Raw genomic sequence first — 23,624 nt, forward strand, 5'->3', positions numbered from 1 at the left:
AAAATAAGTATACATTTAAAAAGCGAAAATGGTCTAATTTTAAGTTAAGAGAACATTATAATATTAATGAAATGATTATTATAGGTATTATGATATTATATTAATTATAAAATTGTATTGTTTCACGCCTATTAGTTTATTTATTATTTAACAACTCATCATTTGTATCATTAAATAATTCGTGGTATTTTTGGGGGACAAGAATATCGAATATTTTTCTATATAGAGTCTAAAAACTCTGTCTATACTTTACGTAAACTATAGCTGGCATAAGCGATGGGCTCTAAAGGATTATGACTCTATGAGTCAAAAACCCAAAGAGAAGATAATATCAAATGGATATGTTTTTTTATTATACCTACCTCTATGAAAGTCGTTATAGGTAAATATAACATCGCGGAGACTGATTTTAACGATTTTTATACAAACACGCGGTGCGTACATTATACCTAATGTATATATATTATTACCATGGTATATATTATTATAAAGGAGTAAAATCGTTATGTATAATAATTATTACAATATCATATTATAAATTGTATATATATATATATATATTAACGGGTAAAAACGCGCTGCTGTCTCGCGGTCGCGGTCGAACCCGGGAAACGTCGTCGTCCTCGGCGGCGCTCGGGGATGCGCGCAAAATTGACGAGCAGAGGGCGGAGGGGGTGGCGGGGGCGGCGGCGGGCGCCCGGGCGAAAGAAAAAGCAACACTCGCACGCTCACACACACACACAGAGCTTGCTGGCATTCGCACGGCGGCGTAAAAACGGTCTGTTGCGCTCCTAGTTTTCCGTTTCCACCCCGTCGGCGACGGACGTACCCCGCGCGTTGTTGTTGGTACGTCATTGTTACATCGCCCGTGCGCAATACATACGTCGCACGATCATCAGCTCTCGTTATTGATGACGAGTCCATCATAATACCGATACCTATGCATTGACAGTCGGCCACAAAACGTGCCGTCATCACTGTTTGATCACAACAGTACAATATTGTTTTGTCATTACTATTGATCAGCGGACGCGATCGGCTCACGTCTTAAATTGCGCGCTGCAAACGCTCGCCAAACCGCTGGCGGGACCGAAGATTTTCCGCGCGCGCGTCGTGTCAACGCGAATTAAATAATATAGTAAACATCATCGACACGGCCACTTCGGCGGGGGCCGACGAGTCGATAACCGCGATATTATTAACATAATTATTATATATTATACCGCGGTCACTGCGATCATCATGCCAGCCATCGTAGCCAACGAGTTGCAGGACATGCAATTGCGGTCGGCCCATGTGACGGACGAGGTAACTTCGCTTTAATGCTATATAATACATATAATATTATACTGAACACGTCATCTTAATATTATCACGTCATACCTATTTGATATTTTTGATATTTGTTTTCGGCCGAGATTTTAATATCGAAAATAATAGCTGATTTCGTACCTATATACATATATGTTTTTGTTTTTTTGTTTGTACAGTCTCTGGAGAGCACGCGACGGATGATCGAACTCTGCGAAGGGGTATGTAACATAATAATATAATATATATATATATATATAACCTGCTGTATATTATACCTACTAACCTACTGCATCTATATATAATATGTTAGTGAGCGTATACGTAACGTATTACGAAAATATTTATTTTTGTAATTGTTTTTTTTTCCTCCGAGACAAAAACACAACTCCCACACCTGCAAAACCCCGATGATCCAATGTATTTTACAAACAGTGTAATGCTATATTATATTCGTCCGATTTTTTTGATTTTCCCTCGACACTGGAGAGAATTTTTTGCATCTTCTGTAGGTATAGTATTGTTAAAGGATATTAAATTATTATTATTATATTGTTGTTATCGTTTCCGTGTTCTGATTTAGTCTCGCTGCGCGCCCAATCACTGCGCTCAGCAAACGATAATCAATCGCCGACAAAATCTCATATTGCCCATACCGATATATTATACTATAAAGCATACCTATGGGCTATATGACCGACATTATACTATGTAAATAATAAATGTATATTTATCGGCTACTCGTTGAAATCTCGTTTGCTCTACGCCACCGTTTGACACGTGCGTTCATTCATATAAATAATATTATTATATCGGCAACGCGTCAATAATTAATTGAAAAAATATTTAATTACGCGGTTGACGGATTTTTTAATGGAAAAAAATTTAATTTAATTAAACTTTAGTCCGCAGGTTCAATTCGCGTTATAATTATGTTGTGCTTAAGTGATCCGTATAACGTAATAACGTTGTTGATTCACTGTTTTGTGTTTCGGTAACTTTACAATTTATCTAAAAATTGAATTTACAAATATTTTTTTTCTAAATAATACCAATAATGTAACATAGTTACAAAATAATAAGATTAAATTATAACGTGTCATATTTCATCAACTTTTTTCTAGGCTTTATTAAATTGTGTCAAACTGTCAATCATGAAAACGAACTTGTAAGTGTTTACAAGATAAACCAACTATTGATAATCATTAGTTTTATTTCTATCAATTATAACTATAGTGATAGATTTTGTAAATTTGATTTTTTTATGCATAAAGAAACTTGATAGTTTTTGAAAATATCAATTTTTCTGCGTTTATTGGTTTATCTTAATTCATATGGAATGTCATTTGTCATTTTTTAAATTATTTTTATAAAAAGTATCATCATTACCTATTTTCATATACTTCCCTCAACTAATTTCAAATAAATCGTGGTTTCTAAATTGTATCTATAACAATTATTTTTTATTGAAGTATTATAATGATTTGTAAATACAATAGAATATTTAATTTAACTATGATTTATTTGATTCATATATTATTAAATTATTCAGAGTAACGTAAATTCTAATTACAATATTTTATTTTTTTATTTAGAACAATATTTTATTGAGACCCACACATAGGTACTTTATACATTTGATAACATATTGATAATACAATAAACTGATTCAATCAAATAAACCATAAAATCTAAAATATTCAATTTATCGTTAATATTTACTAATAATTTAATATTTAATATTATTATTATGATTATATTATTTAATTTAATATTTATTTATCAATTGTATTTTAGTAAAGCAATAATTTATTTATCTACAATAACTTTAAACTATAAAGATCTAACATTAATAGTACTTATATATCTATGTCACATGTTTAATATATTTTTAAAAGTATAAATAATTTACTAATACATTAAGTACTATTGAATAATTATTAAATTCAAGTGAAAAATAACATGACTATGAAATTACAAAAACAAATAAAATTTTGAGTAAAAAAAAAATCTCTTAGACAAATAAACTTATCAAAAATGAACCCTTTTTTATTGTAAATAATGGTTAAATTACGTATGATATGAGTGTTTAATTTACTATTAAAAATGATCTATAACACACTAATCCATACAGTTAAATATAAATATGACAAATATTAATATGTTTTAAATACCATAATTTAAGACATATATATATATTTATATAATTATTAGTTAACTCAATAAATCACGAGTTTACTATGTTTCATTATTAAAATGTATAGGTACATATAGACTTTTTATTTTAAATAAAATGAGTGGGATAAATTTTATTCAATCATTGTTTTGTACATTTTAAAATTAAACTCTATCATATTAAATATATTGAAACATTTCAATATTTATATATTATGTATGTATGAACTCCGTTTAGAATTGAGCCAAAAATCAAACTTCAAACTTCAAATAGTGAATTATACAAAGCACTAGAGTACCAACGACTATAAATTGTACAAAAGCAATAATTATCTTTATTAGTTTATATCTAAAAATAAATTGAAGTTATTTGTGCTAAACAATATATTTTTCTATTTACTTTAATGACATAAATTATCGATTATCTGATATGAAGGGACGGTATATTATTATGCAATATAGTGACGTTTCGTTTCATTATAGGATGTCAGACACGGATATTGTCCAATTTTATACGATATAGGTATTCAGTATTGTAGTATGTATAGGTATTCATCATAACCCGACAAAAGACGCATTTAGGTGATGACTATAAACCATCGGATGTTCATTAATGGTGGCGAGATTATTTTGACAGTGATGATTAAATATATACATATAATATATAAAACTATAAAAGTGTAGTATAATCGCTATACGCTTTATCATTGAACATACATGTATGTATAGGATATGTAGAACTTTTGAACGTGTATACCACCTCGTTAAAGATATATTTAAGTCAAATACGATAATCGATTGATAGAAAAACTTTAGGCATCCTTTTAAAAAATTACTATTAAACGTACATAAAAATTTACAATTTACACCATACATACAATAATATACATTATAATATATTTGTATAGGAAAATAAACTTACATGCAATGTGCAGTTTTTTTTCGTAAGTATAATAGTGCGTTATTTCTTAAGCGATATAGTGAATATATAAGTATACCATCACTTGAGAACCACTTAAAAAGTTTATTTTGAAGTTAAATCGCATTTAATGAAAACGATTTTTTCTCTCTTTAATTATTTATTATAACGTTTACTCATAGTCATGAATGGCCATTAGCCAGGTAAATTAAATCGCACTTTAAATAATAACGTCTCCATAAGTTTCACAAACAATTTTCGCATTCGTCGGATTCTAAGTAGCCAGCTTCTTTTTTACAGGATGAAAAGCTATAGTTGTTCATCTAAGTAATTAAATAGTTTTAATTTAAAGTCTAAAAAGAATGATGATATGCATTCCCACGTCTTTTTGTTTATTTAAGTTTATAATTTCGTCTAAAAGCAAACTGACCTTTTTAAATCAAGTTTGAAAATTAAATAAACTATCTATCCATAAATATATTAATATAATATTATGCACACATAATATACCTATCCTTATATTTCCCCGCATTTAGACTTTAAACGAAAAAACTTATAAACTCTATTAAAATAAAAGTTTAAAAGTTATTCGTAAGTATGTAAATATTGACTATTTTCATAGTGTGTTTGTGTGTATTATATACTATATTTCAAAAGTATAATAATATGTCCATTTATTAATTACTCATTATGCCACTATTGAATCATCTCATAATAGTCATTACTCATTAATCATTTTCATTTGAGGATTTTTCATTAATTAACTAAAACAAAACAACTCAAGCATGATGAGGTGTATTTGATGTTGCAAATTCAAAGATTATAAGTACAAACTTAATAATAATTTAAATGAAATATACGAACTGGCAAAAAAAATATTCAGTTATAACTTCCAGAATATTTAATTTATTATGTTTGATCATGAAAAACTTATTCATAAATGCTACAGTTTTATTTTCAACAACAAAAGTGTTCACACTGAATATTGTAGTTAATTTAACTTTTAGTGGAGTTTCAATTATATTAACTATTATTGATCATTCTATCAAATAATAATAACATATTATAATGAATAATCAAAAAACGAATTAAAATAAATATTATTTTTTAATTATTAAATTCATATTAATTTATCACATATCACAGCAGTAGTAAGATATTAATTTTTTTGTAACTACATTCTATAAATTATAATTGGCATACACAATTTTTATTTTCATTTTAAATTTATTTTATTAAATTCTGACAGTTTATATTTTATAGTTTTAAATTTTAGTCCATTATACTAACACAATGAATAATAACGCTATTCGTATTAATTTAATTTTGTTAATCCTGTATAGATATGAATACCTGTAAGAACCCAATATGGTGGGACTCATTGGAAACGTGTAAGAATACACGAGAATTATACAAACATTTTGGAAACAGATTATAGTTAACTGATCATATTGGTGAATTTCAATTAAGTATTAGTATTTCACTAAATTTATATTTAAAAACAACTTATACTACTTAAAAACATTAAAACTCGAGCATTAGGAATTAGCATTGGTTTATGTTTATTATGTAGGTAATACCTGTACTGGCGGAATCGATGTCGAATTGGTGAAATCCCCATTATAATTCTCTGATTTATTATAACTATATTACAAAAAAAAAAAGGATAGTATAAATTAAAAATTAACATTATATTTAAGTAGGTACTATAAATAACATTTTAATCCAACAAAATGTCTTTTATCACTGTTATAAATAATTAAATTTAAATTGAATACAATTTTTAAAATATTTCAGTCATTTTTATTCCTTTGATATTATTCACTCTTCAACCTATCACTGTTAAATAAAAATAAAAACAGGAAACACCGCAATTTAATCTCAAAAAAATAGAAATTTTTTCCATAAATTAAAGTAGGTACAATAATTTTCATAATATAACTATAATTGTTAAATTTGTACGTATTGATAAATTTAAATATCAAAGTACAAAAATAACAAAATGTCTTAAAAATATATTTATCTAATATACCAATCATTAATTACAAATCATTATTTTCACAATAAACCCATGAAAAAAATATCTTACTGTATAGAGATAAAAGAAATGTTTTTCTTAAAGTTTTTTTTCTAAAATCTTACGTCGGCCAACAATGTTGTCAATTCGTCTTGAAAAAACTCGCATAATTGGGTTCCGTATTACTATATACGTATATATGTATATAATCAAATTTAATTGTTTTCAAAATAATACTAACTGCAGTACCTACCTAACCGTATAAGACAATGTTATTACGGACTATATGGTGCATAATATGACCATTAATATTATTATATTATATTTGTGAGCATAAAAATGACTAATGTGAATTTTTTGCAGACAAAGGAAGCAGCCATTAAAGCTCTAGTTGAGTTAGATGATCAAGGCGGTAAGGATGAATTCATTAATACTAAATAATATGCATTATAGTATTTAGTATACCCCCGAAAGTTCGAGAGGAACTTCATACGGTAGGCGTACTTATATAAACACGGCATTTAAGCTCTCGAATCCACTGATAATCTTAATAGGTATCTGAATTAATAATATATAACAAAATAATTTTGATTATAAATACTAACTATAAAATAAACTAATATTGAAAATCGTCGGCGAAGTGTTCAAGGAATATATGACACCCAGCTATCTGTCATCATGATTAGTTAAATTGAGTATAATACTGTGGAATCTGAGTATACTGCAAGTTCCAAATCCATTTGCTAAAAAAATTGTACATGATATAAAACGATAAAAGGCATGCTATTTTAGATCCAATTTTTAACATAAATACTCTACAAATGAATATAATATACCTCATGTTAAATGTTTAATGACAATATAGGTATTTTATATTTGTATATTCCTCTTGAAAAACACCTGGATTATCACCTATACCAGCTTCAGACATAATATAGTACTTTAAATGATTCACCAAAAATAATGTCTACGGAATCTGACATACCTATGTAAATATATATTATATAATTAATTGTTCAATAAGTCTTCATGCCCAAAATATATGAACCACATACTGCCATATTTTCAACTCAAACCTTATCCGGGTATACCTGCTGCAACTGTAGTTCTATCGAGATTGCTTTTTGTAATCGGTTTAAGCACGCGTAGTGTGCAGGCTGACATAAGCATATTTACTAAGAATACATATACATAATACATATATACACATATATACACATATATACAAGATGCTATACATAAATATATATATATATATGCATCATGGTTTATGCAATTTCCAGAGAAAATGGACAGGATCGAAGAGGGGATGGATCAAATAAACGCGGACATGAAGGAAGCGGAGAAGAACCTTACCGGCATGGAGAAATGTTGTGGTATTTGCGTGGTGCCTTGCAACAAGTAAGTTCTAACCTATATTATTTCCCCGTAACAAAATTATTGGCTCGTAATCAAATAAACACTTGTATACGCGGTGTACTGGTGTCTCGGTGGAAACTGTACAAACGGTGTATAAAAAACATTAAACACGAAACCCTCTCGACAACTAATGCGTTTTATCTTTTGTGTACATCCAGGGGAAAATATCATAAATCGAACGGTTTGGCACTTCGACCTACAAGACGAAATCCTATTTCGAATCCGATCCAAAAAAAAAAAATACACTCGAGTGAATTTTATCAATAATTTATATTTGATTTCAAACGAAGTAATACAATTTTCCGGTAAAAGTACGAATGATGTATCCATTATAGATTTTTATATTTATTTTTTATTTTTTTTTATTGAAAACAATAAGTAGTTAAAAGTTAGTAACGAACAAGTAGTAACATAATTATTATGTAACTAGTCGTTATTATGACATATTAGCTCGAAATAAAATGCAATTAGGTATATTCATTTTCTAAAAAAAACAGCATCGATCTAATATGATATAATATTGATTTACACTCCGGTTTAACATATATACGACATAAGTATAGTTATAAATTTATATTTTAATATGCTCCTGACTACAATATAGTATAATATCTTTTTATAATTAGCACAATTGAATTTCTCAAAAAATTCTCAAAATCAATATAATATACATCATATGATATTATGTACCTATTGATAAAATTAAACGCAAACATGTGCAGCATTACTTACCATCATATGAAAGTAGAAAACCACAATATAGTAACACTAAGTGTTCTTAAAGTTTTTCGGATACATAGTTCGCGTACGTGCGTATATTAAAAATAGTAAACAAAAATAATTGCGTTACAGAAACACATCACATATAAAGGTTTATTAATCATCGATTAAAAACCTCGACGAGAGTGAAAAAATGATTGACAGTCAATTTCAATCAATCAGACAGATGTCACTGATCATTATTGCCTGATGTGCAGGTCCTGGAGTTTCAATGAACCGTTTCTGTGTAAAAATCCTATCTAAATTACAATGTTAAATGTACCGCACTGAAACGTCAACGATATGATAACTTTATCGATGGTCATAAATTTCGTAATATTAACTCACAGCAGAAATCTTTTTTTGCGCTTCATTCTATAATATTATATACCCTCAACTATGTATAGGGCGATTAAAATTATATTTTTTTATTTCATCGGCCCGATTTACCGTATTACCTAACTTCAATATGTACAGATTTTTCAGGTCACGTAATTTTTCTAATTTTAATATTTCCATTTTTTACGATAATATGCTTTTATACGTATATTAAAATATCCATATATATATATATATATACAATATACTATAAAAACATCTGCCATTATTCATTTGAGCTTTCATTAGCTGTACTTATTATGATCGAATTAAAAAGCACAAACCACTTTAACAATTTAAAAAAAAACTTTTAATACCTAAATATAATTAATTTTAAAAATGTTTTGAATAAACAATGTTAATCTCTTTTTTAAAACTGTTATGTATAATACTGAACAAAGATTTTAAATATACATATTTTTTGTAATTCTATATAATTGAAGAGGACGCTACGCCCACATGCACTATCTCCCGATCTCTGTCTTAATACAAACGCATATAACAGCAAATTGTATACATTTTCTGAGTAATCCATTTAACGTTAATAAACATTTAATAACGTTATGCGTTGTATCGTTTCACAAAAACATAACATTAATGTAGACTTTGCGTTCCAAACAATTCATTTAACTCTGTTATTTTTAATATTAGAGTGAATTATTCACCTATTATTAAATTTAAAAAAAGCATAATATTTTGTGAATCTCTAATTTTAAAATTGTGAAATGTTTAAAATGAAATCATAAAAATCTTTGGAATTCATTAAATTACTTTCTTACTTATATATATATATATATATATATACATTTTATAATACGTTAACTATTCAGACTTGTGAAGACGTTACAACCACGTGTGTAGTCTCAGTGATGTTACAAATATACAACATTTAATACTATTATAATATCACATATACTTATTGTGCTACGTTGTACAGACTGTATATCAAATTGTAAGCAGTGCCGCAACTACACCATTTTGAGCCCGTGTGTAAATAAAATGAATGCCCCCCCCCCCCGCTTGAAAATTGAAAATTAACTTATTCACTATTGTAAAATTAATTTTTCCTAACCCATACATACCCCTACAATCCTATACCGTAAGTGACCCCCCCCCCCCCTCCCGACCACAGAAAAAAAAAAATCTAATAGTCGAATAAATAAATTAAATAATAATGTTTAATACATCATAATATGATTGAAATATTACATGAGAATAATTTAAACATCAGTTAAAATATTATATTGTGAAATATGAAAGTATACAAATTTTAATTACTATTTAATGAACTTCATAATATAATAAATAAAACTGTTAACTAGTGAAAGAACGTAAATGTATAATTTTAATTAATTTAGTATTTTTCTTCTGCTTTATTATAATTTCACATTCAAACAAAACTCATTACAAAAATTACATTATTATTGACTAGGTATTGTTCTATATTTACATGATAGACCAAGTTTTCTAATATCTTAACTATAGATATTAATATGTTATGATATATTATGAAAAAATAGATGTTTAGGTAAGTACCTAATACTACAACTATATAGCGGGGCTAAATAAATCATACATAAGAGACCCGATTCCACTCAAAGAAGTCATATTGTTCTTCAAACTATTGTAAACAGTTTGTATGTTACTATTGTTCCTAGTTCAGTGTTATTATTATCTACCATTAAAAATGTTCAATTTTGGCGTTTATATGCTAAAGTTTTCACTGTGAAGTCTATAATATGCTGAGACATGCAAAATCTCACGAACAAATGAAATTTCAGTGCGTTCACTGTAAAAAAGATTTCACACGTCAATGTAATCTAGCTGATCATATACAGAAAAAACATGGTATGTATTCTTATTTATTCTTATAATTTATATTAAAATTAAAGATTATAAATTAATTACTTACGATATCGAATAATAAAATATATGATTAAATAATGTTATTCGTATTCATATAACTTATTTATTATTAATACTGAATAAATTAAAATATTTTATTAATAGAGTGATAATTTCTTATAGTCTATATGAATAATGATACCTACATATTTCTCTGAAATTAAATAGTGAAAATATTAAATATTACCACTGATAAATTATTCACTAGTTCAGACCTGAATTGGTTAGAAAACTTAATAATTTTGCTTGCATTAAGCCAATTAAATATAATTTGAAGTTGGAAGCGACTTATTCGCATAAGGAGTTACCCTCTGAGAATCGATCATTTAAAACATCAGCGAGAGAGCTTTTTTCATATAGTGATATAAGTAGTAAGTACCCTGGTGGAATATGAAAAAAGTAATATTTTATAGTAATATTTTCACTATATAATTTCAGAGAAATACGTAGGTATCATTTTTCATATAGACTATAAGAAATTATCACTATATTAATAAAATATTTAAATTTATTCAGTATTAATAATAAATAAGTTATATGAATACGAATAACATTATTTAATCATATATTTTATTATTCGATATCGTAAGTAATTAATTTATATCTTTAATTTTAATATAAATTATAAGAATAAATAAGAATACATACCATGTTTTTTCTGTATATGATCAAATAGATTACTTTGACGTGTGAAATCTTTTTTACAGTGAGCGCACTGAAATTTCATTTGTTCGTGAGATTTTGCATGTCTCAGCATATTATAGATCATATTTGGTAATAAAATCATACGTTAGGTTAGGTTAGCTGAACAATCAATTAACGTCAATCAGCCATTGACGTTAATATTTTAGGCATTAATATATCAAAATCATCACACAAAGTTTTCATTCCTTTAAATCTAACTCTTAACTAAAATAGTACCGTATCTACAACTGGGCAAAAGATAGTAACTCTAAAATTATCATATTATTACAAAATTATTTTATTTTATTTCTTTCTATATATTTTTAAATTTTTATCATTGGGCCCTTCATAATGTGTCGGGGCCCTGGGTCCGTATTTTTGCAGATACACGCAACACACCCGGTTATTGCGGCACTGATTGTAAGATAAAAAAAAACTAACAAATTCCTAATCAATGTTTGAATTTTAAATGTTGAGTTTTCACGATGTTTTTAAGTGAATTATGAGTAGATAAATCAAATATTTAAAATCAAAATACTACTAAATAAACTAAAAAATTTTAATGTTGCTAAAAACCCACCCTACAACTACAGATAAATATAATGAGCTTACCTTTAATTAATGAAAATAGATCAATTAATTCTAATATATTAAAGCTAGCAAGACGGAGACAACACAAGCACGTGAAGTTATCTAAAGTTAAATATCAAATAAAAACATATTGAAAAATATTTTACTAATATATATTGGGTATAGTTACTTTTTGTTATATAACAAAATTAAATAACTAACCATAGCATTATAATATTACATTTTATGTTTTTATGTTCTGGGAAAATTATATTGTATTTCAATATTTGATCGAGTTTGATAAGTAGGTATTTTGTTTTTGAAATTCAGTTGTTTATTGAATATTCTATATATAACAATATCATATTGACATAGCCGTCCACAACATATTATAATTTAATTCTATGATTCTAAATACATAATATTTTATGATATGCAATGTGCATCCACGCAAACTGTTGCTGTGTTTATTTTTTACGATTGGCGTTTATTACAATTATAAAAAAATGAAGTTTATTATATGTATAAAACAGTTTTAATATATTTTATTTTAATTACACCTTTACTGCAGTTTGCATGTACAGTTTTTAACATTCGTAAAGCACTTTTCAGATACCTAGTATACCTACCTATCATTATTTTATTTCAGTATTATATCATAACATATTGAGTGACCTATCAAGATATGGTTGTTTCCAAATATATATATATATATATATATATACAGTGGCTTACGATCAAACTGTCTCCCCCCCTCTACATAGTGCATATCGTCAATTTATATGCTTTGATGTAGTTATAACTCGTCTTAATTAATTGCTGTTATTATTCCACCTGACAATTCAGTCAATTCACTCTCGTCGAGGACTCCTCCAATCAACAATGATGCTGATACTATATACCTATTACAATGTAAGAAATTATATCAGCATTAATTATTAAATTAATTTTATGTATAAACCATTATTATATTTAATTTAAAAAAAAATTATATCTACAATAAACACAAGTAACTTGAAAATTTTCCTTTATTTATTTTCCAATACACAACAAACGGTTTTTTTTTTGCTTCAAATAATACAAGTTTTTGTAATATTACTTTTTGTATTTTGTTGGGTGTGTTTCTTTGTATATTTTAAATTGTGTTTATAAATTACCATCCAATAATCAAACGAGAAATATTATTCCGCCATTGTAAACCCTAAAATCTGAATGAAACTTTTAATTATTTCGTTCTGTAGAACTTAAATTGATAATAAAAAATACTAAAAATAACTCGTCATTATTTCTTTAACAATAATCGCGTATTGTTTGTGTGGATTTTACATTTTATGCAATAATTGCGTCTGTATATAGATTTTACAAATTATTATGTATTTTAAGATATATATTATATATAATTCGTTTATAATCATTAAAATACAAATTCTTGTTTTTTGTTATCTTTTTTTTTAATAGTTTTGTACATTATGGTGATTTAATTAAAACCTTATACATTTTGATTAGTTTATTGGTACTGTATTAGCGACAGTACTTGTCTATTATCTCAACTACCAATTTTTATATATAAATAAATTTAAAGTATTTTTTGTGGCTGACGTGCGACTTAGGACATAATATATGAGATACGAATATTCCAGTATGACTTACAACCTTTTAGCTGGTCACTAATCTTACTGTAGGCAGGTATCTATTGTAGCATTACACATCTCACATATGATATTTTGTTATTTCCTATTATTATTATTATTATTACGATATTATAATTAATCCATTTTAATCATTAGACAATAATTATGTAAATACTTGCGAGTTCATAAATACAATGTGTAATAACGCAAAAATAAAAGAAAAGAAATTAAAATAATAAAAATAAAACTCTAAAATAAGTAATAATATAACTAAAATATTTAAGTTAATACAACTATTATATAACTAAGGCTCCTGCCAATAGTTATATATTACTAGATATAAATATTAAAATTGCGCTATTACCTTCCTCCTAATCGTCGGAGGGTTCTCGAGGTCGTGATTCGAGAACGATCAAGTACACCGTAGTAATAAAATATTAATTATTAAATTATAAAAATCTAATAAATACAATATAATATATGAAATTATATAAATATATGAATATTGATGCGCATGCACCTTACCTTATTCGCAGCTGTCTTTGATATGCAGTTGACGTAATAAAATAAATAAAGGTTTTCTATTAAACACTCAGATTAAAGAAAAACAACACTGTTAAATTTCGATTTTAAAAAAGAAACGGTCCAGCTGTCGCTCGCAATGTCTGGTGTTGAAAAGTTTTTAGGTGCTCCTGCACTCTTGAAGTTGTTTTAGTTTTGGGTGGTGCTCATGCACTCGAGAGTGGTGCTCATGCACTGTAGAGTGGTGCTCATGCACTGATGGAAGGAGACGACGTGGTCCAGCCAGCCAGGGTTGTAGGTGGCTCCACCAAAGGCCTCTGCGTTTCCAAAGACTTAGCATTGTCTTTGGCAACAGAGATCCTCATTGGACCATCCCCTGCTCTGGTGGCACACGAAAATAGCTCACACGTGTTGTGCCAGATAGTCACAACTATGTATAAGTTCCCATGTGATTAAATAATACAAATCGTTCCTTTCATCAGTGGACAATGGTGTTTTTTTTTGTTGGATTTTAACTGTTATCTGCGTGCGACAACTTGACTGTTATTTATTTTATTGAATATTTAAACAACATACAATCATGATGTGTGAGCATATCATTACAAATGTATGTAGTTTAAATATTAAATATTATGTATGTCATCATATTATTTCGTTTATTATTCTATGCACATAATATAAGCTACCTTTATATATTTGATACGCTGCATTTGCGAAACACGATGAAGGTGTGAAAAAAACTCAACACGTTACACGTACTAATTCTATATAGTTAATGTACTTAAATTTGAATTTGAGGAGGTAGAAACGAGTGAAGCAGGAATCCCTCATTGTAGTTTTAAAAATTATTTTTACACACAAATTCTAATTATACCCTATTTGATCAGACGTTTTTTTTCTTCACAATTTTGCAGACCCCTTCTCATTTTTCCCTATTCAAGATCAAACATAGTTGTTTACAAGTAAAATAGATTGGTTATCAATATATAAACTATGAAAAGGATTACTGAAATGGTATTAGGTACACGCAGTGATCAAGGTGGATGGATATGACGGGATGGCAACCTTCCATTATTTTATTTTCGAAAATAATACACCACTTTTATAATTATACACAAGAAATATATTTTATTGTATTGGTGTTTTTCATAACATTTTTATTTCTACAATGATTTTTATAGTTTAATGTTACAATAAAATAATTTTATAATAATAATATTTATTTATATCATAAATATTTTTTATTTTTTATTAGAAATAAGTGATTAGAATGACCTATTTGTTTACTCGTTTAAATTAGACAATATGGCAACTAGAACTAATAAATGTAAACGTAATTTCTGAGAATATAATAATAGTTAATAAATTATCTTTTCAGTTATAGAATTCAAAGTTACAACTTTTTTGATTAATTTTACAAAAGTTAATAAATATAAAATATACGATTTCTACACAAAGTTTAGGTTTTTTTAAAAATATATTTTCTGCATATGTAATGATATAAAGCATACTGTTAGTGTGCTTAATATATATATATAAGTTGTATTCTTATGTATACATAAACGCTTTAAGCATAATATATTATGTAAAATTATGCATTCATACAACATAAATGCAAAATGTATTATGTTTTAATTACGAAATATATTTAAAACATAGGTTATAGTTATTTATTATGTATGTGGAAATAAAATACCAGATATTCACCCCCTATCCCCCCACAAACACACAAAAAAGGTGTATGACTGTTTAAGCTTTATAAATCATAATCAGACCTACCATAAAATATATACAAATAAAGGGTGACCATCCACTTATTTTGTATCACTTTAAATTTTACCGCTAGCTACCTAAAAGTATATATATATAATATATATATGTTACGCCTACAAAAGTATCAAACCTGGCCCACAATATTATTACCCTCTTTATTGTTTAAGAGCAAGTAGATGTACAATATTTAACTATCACACATCCTATTCAGTAAACATAATAATTAGACAGGTATCGTGTAATAGGTAGGTAACCTAACTTGAACAGATGTATACCATCAAGTCGACGAGCCGCAATTTTGGTAGTCGAGATAATGATCAAGTAATTTTATTTCGTATTTCATTTATGCAAACGTCGAATAATATACCTCTATACACTTAAGTTGTTTTTATTTTATTTATTTATGTTTATAATACATAACACATCGTTATTATTTTAATATACTGGTAATTCGATATATCATATATATATATAGGCTTGTCGATAATTATATTTTAACTACTAAATTGCATGTAAAACTGTAGTACCGTTTGTTTGAAGTGTTTAGTATACATAAACATTTTATGAATTTTTAGATTTTTAGATATTTGTTTTGACTTTCGAGACACATATGTTTTTGGATTTAATCAACAGCATCGTCATCTTAAAACAAATTACTATACAATATTATTTAATAGGTATTTGCGTGTTGCAACTATTTACATATTATATTTATATAGAAAATATAAAAAGCAAAAATACTTACACAGTTATATATTTATAAGCTAAATTATAGCTTTCGGTCATCACGTGACAATTTTGTCATATCATCATCAGAAAATGGACTTTAGATGTTTCTTTGACTGTAATAATATTGTATAGTATTTAAATAAACTAATTTTAGTGCAAGATTTAAAGGAATTTAACTTGTAGATATATTCCTATAATATTTGGGTATACAATATACATCCTAAATGTATTTAATAATAACCTATCTAAAAAATAAAAATAAATATGATGAGTTATGTATTACTTTTCTTGACAGCTCAACTACAATATGTATGAATAATTTAAAGCAAAGTACACTATAAATATCTACAGCAGAGGCGTGAAAGTGGAAATTATTAATGTGATATCGAAATATCGAACAAGAACAAGAACTAAAAATTACAGATTTGATTAAAAATGTATATAAATAATTTTTAAAACTTTGAACTTAGAATTTCGTCAATACTACCTATATTTTAAATTATTCGTGGAAACAGTTGAGCAAGAGAGTTTTATACCATTTATATAATTAATTAAAATATTATATTTGAAACCTAAACGGCATAGTTTTTAAATATTAGTTTTTTACAAAATTAAATTTTGAAATGTTTTTTTTTTTATTTAAAAAAAAAGTAACTTAGTAATAAAACGATAAAATTAAACTCTCTTCAAATCGTTTTAAATGTTGCATAAGTTCATCGATTGATGGATTATTTTCTCTGAAATATTCACGTTTCGTCTATAAATTAAAGCACATAAAATACACTGCGAATAAATATTAAATATTAAATTAAAACAAAAAATTGTGTTTTTAGAAAATATGATACACAAAGATATTTAAATTAAATAATTTTTTTTTACGAACCAGTTTTTAAAATTACCGAATTTGGTTTTCGACAGGAAAAATACATACCCATAATTCAAAATGGCAACTCTGCAACGTTATTGCTTTAGGGAATATACTCACATAGAAAAAAATCTATTGCCAACAAGTTCAAAAAACCAGATGTTTTTTCTCCCCGAAAACACTTATTACCTGCTTTTTCTAAAAAAATTATATGTAGTATTACATTATTATGTTAAGGTCGACATCATTCAAAGAGGACGAAGGTACGTGGAAGGGAAACGAAGACGGCAAAGTAATAAACAAACAACCGCAGCGTGTGATCGAGGGGCCGAACATTACACCACAGGGTGGATACATACCGAAGTAAATTGCTATTTAATTGAAAATTAATTAACAGAACAAAATACTACAAAGTGATACAAACGCAAGTATGCATTCTTGTAGGATTACAAACGACGCCCGAGAAACAGAAATGGACGAAAACTTGGGACAAGTGAACACGATGATTGGTAACTTGAGAAACATGGCATTGGATATGGGTTCCGAACTTGAAAACCAAAACCAGCAGATCGAAAAAATCAGCACAAAGGTAAAATGCATTGTTTTGTATTAATTTCGATTTTAACAATATTTTTTTAGTATAGGTAGTGTAGGGTAAAAATACTAAAAATCATAAATATTATAAATACCTAATGGGCAATGGATATTGCCTATTGTCTATGTCTTATAATATAATAAATTTCAAATATTTTTGAATATTATAACAACAAAGCAAATATAATGTAAAATTGCATGTTCAATTTTAGACAAAGTCAAATGATATGCGGATTTCAGTGGCCAACCAAAGGACCAGAAATCTTCTTAAATAAATTACTAAACGTTAATCTTCTTATGTGCGTGTTATTTGTGGTTGTCAAAAACAAACATTATGTATGGATTTTTTTTTTACATACTCAAACTTCATGAGTAGATATCGTGTCTTCCCTGCATGTCATGTAATACTATATACAGCATTAAATTAATATAGAAATAAGTTTATAAAATAATAATAATTTATATATGTATTACATGCGGTTTGTAGTACCTACTTATATATCATAATGAAATACATACTATCCGCTTCTGTCCAATATGATTCATGTAAATAGATACAAAATATCTAATAATAATATTAGTATTCATAAAGTTCTCATTCACAACTTTCGCCCACTCATGACAAGTTTTCGTATTAGCAAGTGTCAAAATTATTTTTTTTGATAGACAGTTATGGATTTTTTGTATAAACCCTATGAATAAGGTTCAAGTAATCAAGTTGTAAAACATTTATATATATATATATAGCATTTACTGTCCATAAACAAGTTAAAAAATATAACCTTTCACAATTTATTCGGTGTACAACTATGTCATAAAAAAAAATAAAATTAAAAATACTATAACAAATAACAGTGTCGTTGAAATTCCAATTTAAACTTGCCAACCAAAAACTGAACTAACGTGATTATTATTTACTTTTGATTCGGTGACTTACTATTTATATTTGACACTTGCATTTATGTACAAACGAATGTATACAGTAAAATATATAACTTTAATATTATACTTATCCGTCCACTTCATAATTGAAAGTGAAATTCATTATTTTTGCTATATATAAACTCTGACTCAATAAATGCAAGCGCGTTTGAATCCTTCTTTTAAAATGCAATTCATCAATTTAAAAAATATAAAAGCTAAAATACAATTATTAAACATATAAATAGATAATATATTGAAACACATTTAAATTATATTTTGTCTCATTTCGTAATATATTCTATTTGTAAAATATTCATTACATACTATACTTTATGCGATACTGTTAAGCTCAAATAATTCAACACAGTATATATATATTCTCAACCAATTAAAAATTAATTGTATTTAAATGTCATGGATATACCTGTATTTTTATTTACGGCTGTAATAGGGTACTCGTCAAAAATACGCCAACAATATCGATTATTAATTTATCAATTATATATATATACCTACTCAAATTAGGTCACTCGTGCAAGTAATTTAATAAATTATTAATTGAAACCGTTTTTAGTTTTTATCAATAACATTATCGTAAATTTCTAAAATGTGTCAAACGCATTAAGTTTAATTACATCACGCCGTGTATAACACTACAATACATTTAAATGTCTTGCGAACGGTTTACTGTGTAACTAATGTCTGCAGCAGTCAAATCGTCAATATTGCTAATCGCTATTATACGCTGTAAGGTTAATGAAATTACAATAATAATTCTGAATTTCAATACAAACGTTTTCTCCATTTATTTGTAAGTAATTATTTATTGTAGAGATAATATTATTTTGAATAAGATAAATGACGTACCTATGTTAACATTATTTATTTAAAGAAAATGCCCAACTTTTTTTCCCTAATTTTAAGTAGGTAGTTAACTCGCTATATTGTTTTATACACTATACAAAGTATACAAGTATACCTAAAACGATAGAAGGGATACACGAGTGTTAAATCTCTATCAGCTTGTCTACGGTGATTGCGAATAGATAACCATTTATAACTATGACAAATTTGTTTGGAGATCGTGATCCACCTAAAATCAGAAATTTGAGTTAAATTTAAATTTTTAATAATTTTAAGTCAAAAGGCCATACACGCCTATAATATAATTTAAAGATTTTTAATAGTTCAAATAAACTGAATGAGTTTAGTCTACATAATTAATGCAAATTATTGTGATTGCATAACTTTCAAAATGAATACTCACATATTACTTAGATTTTGATCAAAAATAAAATTATTTCAAACAGGTTTAACTTTAATAACCATATTTTTACAATTCTTGACCTTTTTCGGTAACGTTAATATCAAATATATTGTTAGAATATGATATGACCTATCTAATTTATTTGAGATGTCTACATATTATATATATATCGCATATTATTCTCGAAATTTACCATTTAATTTGTATCAATTTGGCATGTTTATAAAATAGGTATATTAGATACTTACTCTTCGACCTCTACATAGTTTAATAAATGTATCAAATTCTACATTGCAACATGCAACATTGTTCTACCCATAATTCTTGCATATAGATACGCCTATACGTAATAAATATTTATTATTGTTACATCAGATTATAAGTATTATGTTTAATATAATATAGTCTATAGCTAAATGATTCGCTAAAACTGTAGATGATTAAATATCTGAGCGCTTTTAAGCTCACTATAATTAAAGTTAAAAATTATATTGATATTTTATGTTGTATCGAAATTTTTTTTTTTAATTCGTAAAAGTATTCAAACGCGACATCAATCACTTAATCCTCTGTGATGTTTTGTATATCCTGTATTCCTGTCCATAGAATTATGTTTAAATGCGGAATAATTACACGAAAACTGTTCCCTATAATATATTTATTATATATCAATTACAATATTATGTTATGTATTGTTTTATGTACGTGCCCATAATTTTTCAGTCTTATCAATATCAAGGCTTTTTCTCTTCAGTTTTACGTGCTGTATATCAGACTGTTTATTTTCAATAATAATTTGTAAATTGAATAAATGTCAATTAGAAAGTGAATTGCGTTCTTCTTTTATACCTATATCATTTGCACCTTTTACCTAAAATTATATTTATTTATGTCATATTATATACTATGGATTAATATTTTTTTTTAACGTTTTCCAGAGTTTTATAGATTCTACGTCAAGAGACTATATTCAATTGCCTATATATAGAGATGAAAAAATGTAAAATGTATTATGTCAGTTTTAATTACTTAAATTATAAATTTTGGTAAGGGCAGAATAAGTAATTGTAACACTTATTACTTGTAAACGCTTATAAAGGAATATAGAGTTACAGAGAAAGTCTTAACTTTTTCATATTTTTGATATTCGAACTTAAACTCTTACTTTTAAACCCAATTCAAAGACATACAACAGTCGCTTTAGTAGACTGATTATATTATATACATATAGGTCAGGGGGTCATCAAATAGCGGCCCGTATATGAAATTCTATCCTGTCCACAAATAAAACTTTATTATTATTATTATTTTTTTTTCATGATGAATTAAAGAGGTTTTTTTTTTAAATGTCCATTTTTTTTATATTTTTCCTTTATAACTTATATATAGTTTATTTATATAAGCGTTAGTACTTAGTAAGTACCTACTACTTCTATCAAATTTTGATGAATATCAAAACTTTCTGATTTCCGAACAACAGTCCTTCAAAAATATCAATTGATGTTACTTGATATGAACAATAAATATAAATAAAATCAACTATGTACTCGGACAGTATTTTTGAGATCATTGGGACACATATAGGAGTACCATTTTTTCCACTGGCATTATTACCATAAAATAAGATGTGAGGTGACATGTAAAAATTATTGATTCCAAACTGTAATTATTTATTGCAATACAATTTTATTTTATCGATGCCTTGTTTTCAATGTGTACACATAAATACGAATACCCAAATGAATGAGTATAATATTATGTACCTGTAACTCATAAACTATAACATGACAAATAATTATTAATGAAGTGATTAAATATTTTGCCTAACATATTTGCAGAAGTGTTATCTGTTAATACTTAATTGTTGTTGCTGTATTTATTAGTATTTGTTAACAAGCGGATAAGTATGGGTAACGCAATAACGCTTTGCTGTACATTCATTGTTACTAGTCTGAGCACCTGGAAAAAAGATCCTGAGGCTCTGAGCAAAAATGGTATGTTAACCTTTAATATTAACAAGTAGGTATATTTAAATATACTTTAAAAGTTTTTAATATCCACGAATATTGTTTTTAAATTACAACTAAATAACTAAAATCGTTATTTTTGGTTTTTTGGTTCTAATATGTAATTTCGCCCAAATATGAACTTAAAATAATTATTAAAAATCTGTGTTTATACATTTTTTGGTTTACAGAATGAATTACTTACATGGACCATTGTATAAAATTATCAATTCTTATAGCTATATCTACTAGCTGTCATTGTATGTCTTATATTATAAATAGCAGGGTTTAAAACCGGTAACCGATTTTTCCCGATAACCGGTTACCATGACTACTTTTTGGACTGGTATCCGCTTTCCGGTTCTCGTGTTTCAATTTAGAGAAGTGGTTATCAATTACCGGTAATCGCAATTCGATAAAGGGGAAATCTATAACGGTAACCGTTTATTTTTAGAACCGGTTAATTAATTAAAACCGTAAATCTCAAAATCAATTAACGTTAAAATAATTTTTTTTTTTTAATTTTTTTTTTTTATTATAACCATCAAGTAAATATAAAAATTTAAAAACAGTAAATACCAAAACAAAAATAATCATTGCGTAATAGGTAATATTTAAAATGTAATAGTCATTTATAAATTAATAGAAACTAGAAAGTATCTCTTATATTTTTCACTTATCATATTTGTGCTTATTGTTCAAAAAAGTAAATAAAAAATAAATTGTAAATAACACAATATTATTGAATAAAGCCAATTGATATACCATTGGTTCAGGCACGTAGCCAGGATTTTATTTTGGGGGGGGGGGGGGGGGGGGGGTCGAAATAAATTGTTAGTACAATTTTTATACTTAATTGATATATAAAACCTATTGCTATTAAGCCCTAATGATTTTATGTGCCGGTGCACAAAAATTTCGGGGGGGGGGGGTCCAGACCCCATGGACCCCCCCTGGATACGTGCCTGCATTGGTTAGTAACTTTTAATTTCAATTTTATATCTTACTAGAAAAAATGAAACAAATATCTGGATTTAAAACCATTTTAATGTTACCATGTAAAAGTAGGTACTAAGTAATTATTAGTTGGCATTTAGATGTATAATTAAATAATATTTAATATTTATTATTTATTATTGAACTGTTATGGGTTACTGTAGAACGTACATTTTCTAG

The 23,624-nt window shown here is 26.8% G+C and overlaps 1 protein-coding gene across 1 annotated transcript; it reads left to right on the forward strand.

The window, feature by feature from the left end:
* The first annotated feature begins 754 nt into the window (after positions 1-754).
* LOC107173576 (synaptosomal-associated protein 25-like) lies at positions 755-21,272 on the forward strand. The gene is made up of 7 exons (XM_089226581.1): positions 755-1,308; positions 1,491-1,532; positions 6,786-6,834; positions 7,706-7,823; positions 17,895-18,020; positions 18,102-18,246; positions 18,464-21,272. The coding sequence occupies exons 1-7, from the start codon at positions 1,243-1,245 to the stop codon at positions 18,524-18,526; spliced, it is 609 nt and encodes a 202-aa protein (XP_089082707.1). The 5' UTR covers positions 755-1,242; the 3' UTR covers positions 18,527-21,272.
* The last annotated feature ends 2,352 nt before the right edge of the window (positions 21,273-23,624 follow it).

Source organism: Diuraphis noxia, unplaced genomic scaffold (assembly GCF_037042655.1).
Source record: "Diuraphis noxia isolate RWA-SAM2 unplaced genomic scaffold, SU_Dnox_SAM2 contig0004, whole genome shotgun sequence".
NCBI classification, from domain to species: domain Eukaryota; kingdom Metazoa; phylum Arthropoda; class Insecta; order Hemiptera; family Aphididae; genus Diuraphis; species Diuraphis noxia.

Bases quoted from the DNA above. Each gene is read 5' to 3' on its own strand.
- LOC107173576 (XM_089226581.1), top strand. From the start codon at position 1,243: ATGCCAGCCATCGTAGCCAACGAGTTGCAGGACATGCAATTGCGGTCG. The intron at 6,835-7,705 runs GTAAGGATGAAT...TGCAATTTCCAG, and splicing joins TGAGTTAGATGATCAAGGCG to AGAAAATGGACAGGATCGAA. The intron at 18,021-18,101 runs GTAAATTGCTAT...GCATTCTTGTAG, and splicing joins CAGGGTGGATACATACCGAA to GATTACAAACGACGCCCGAG.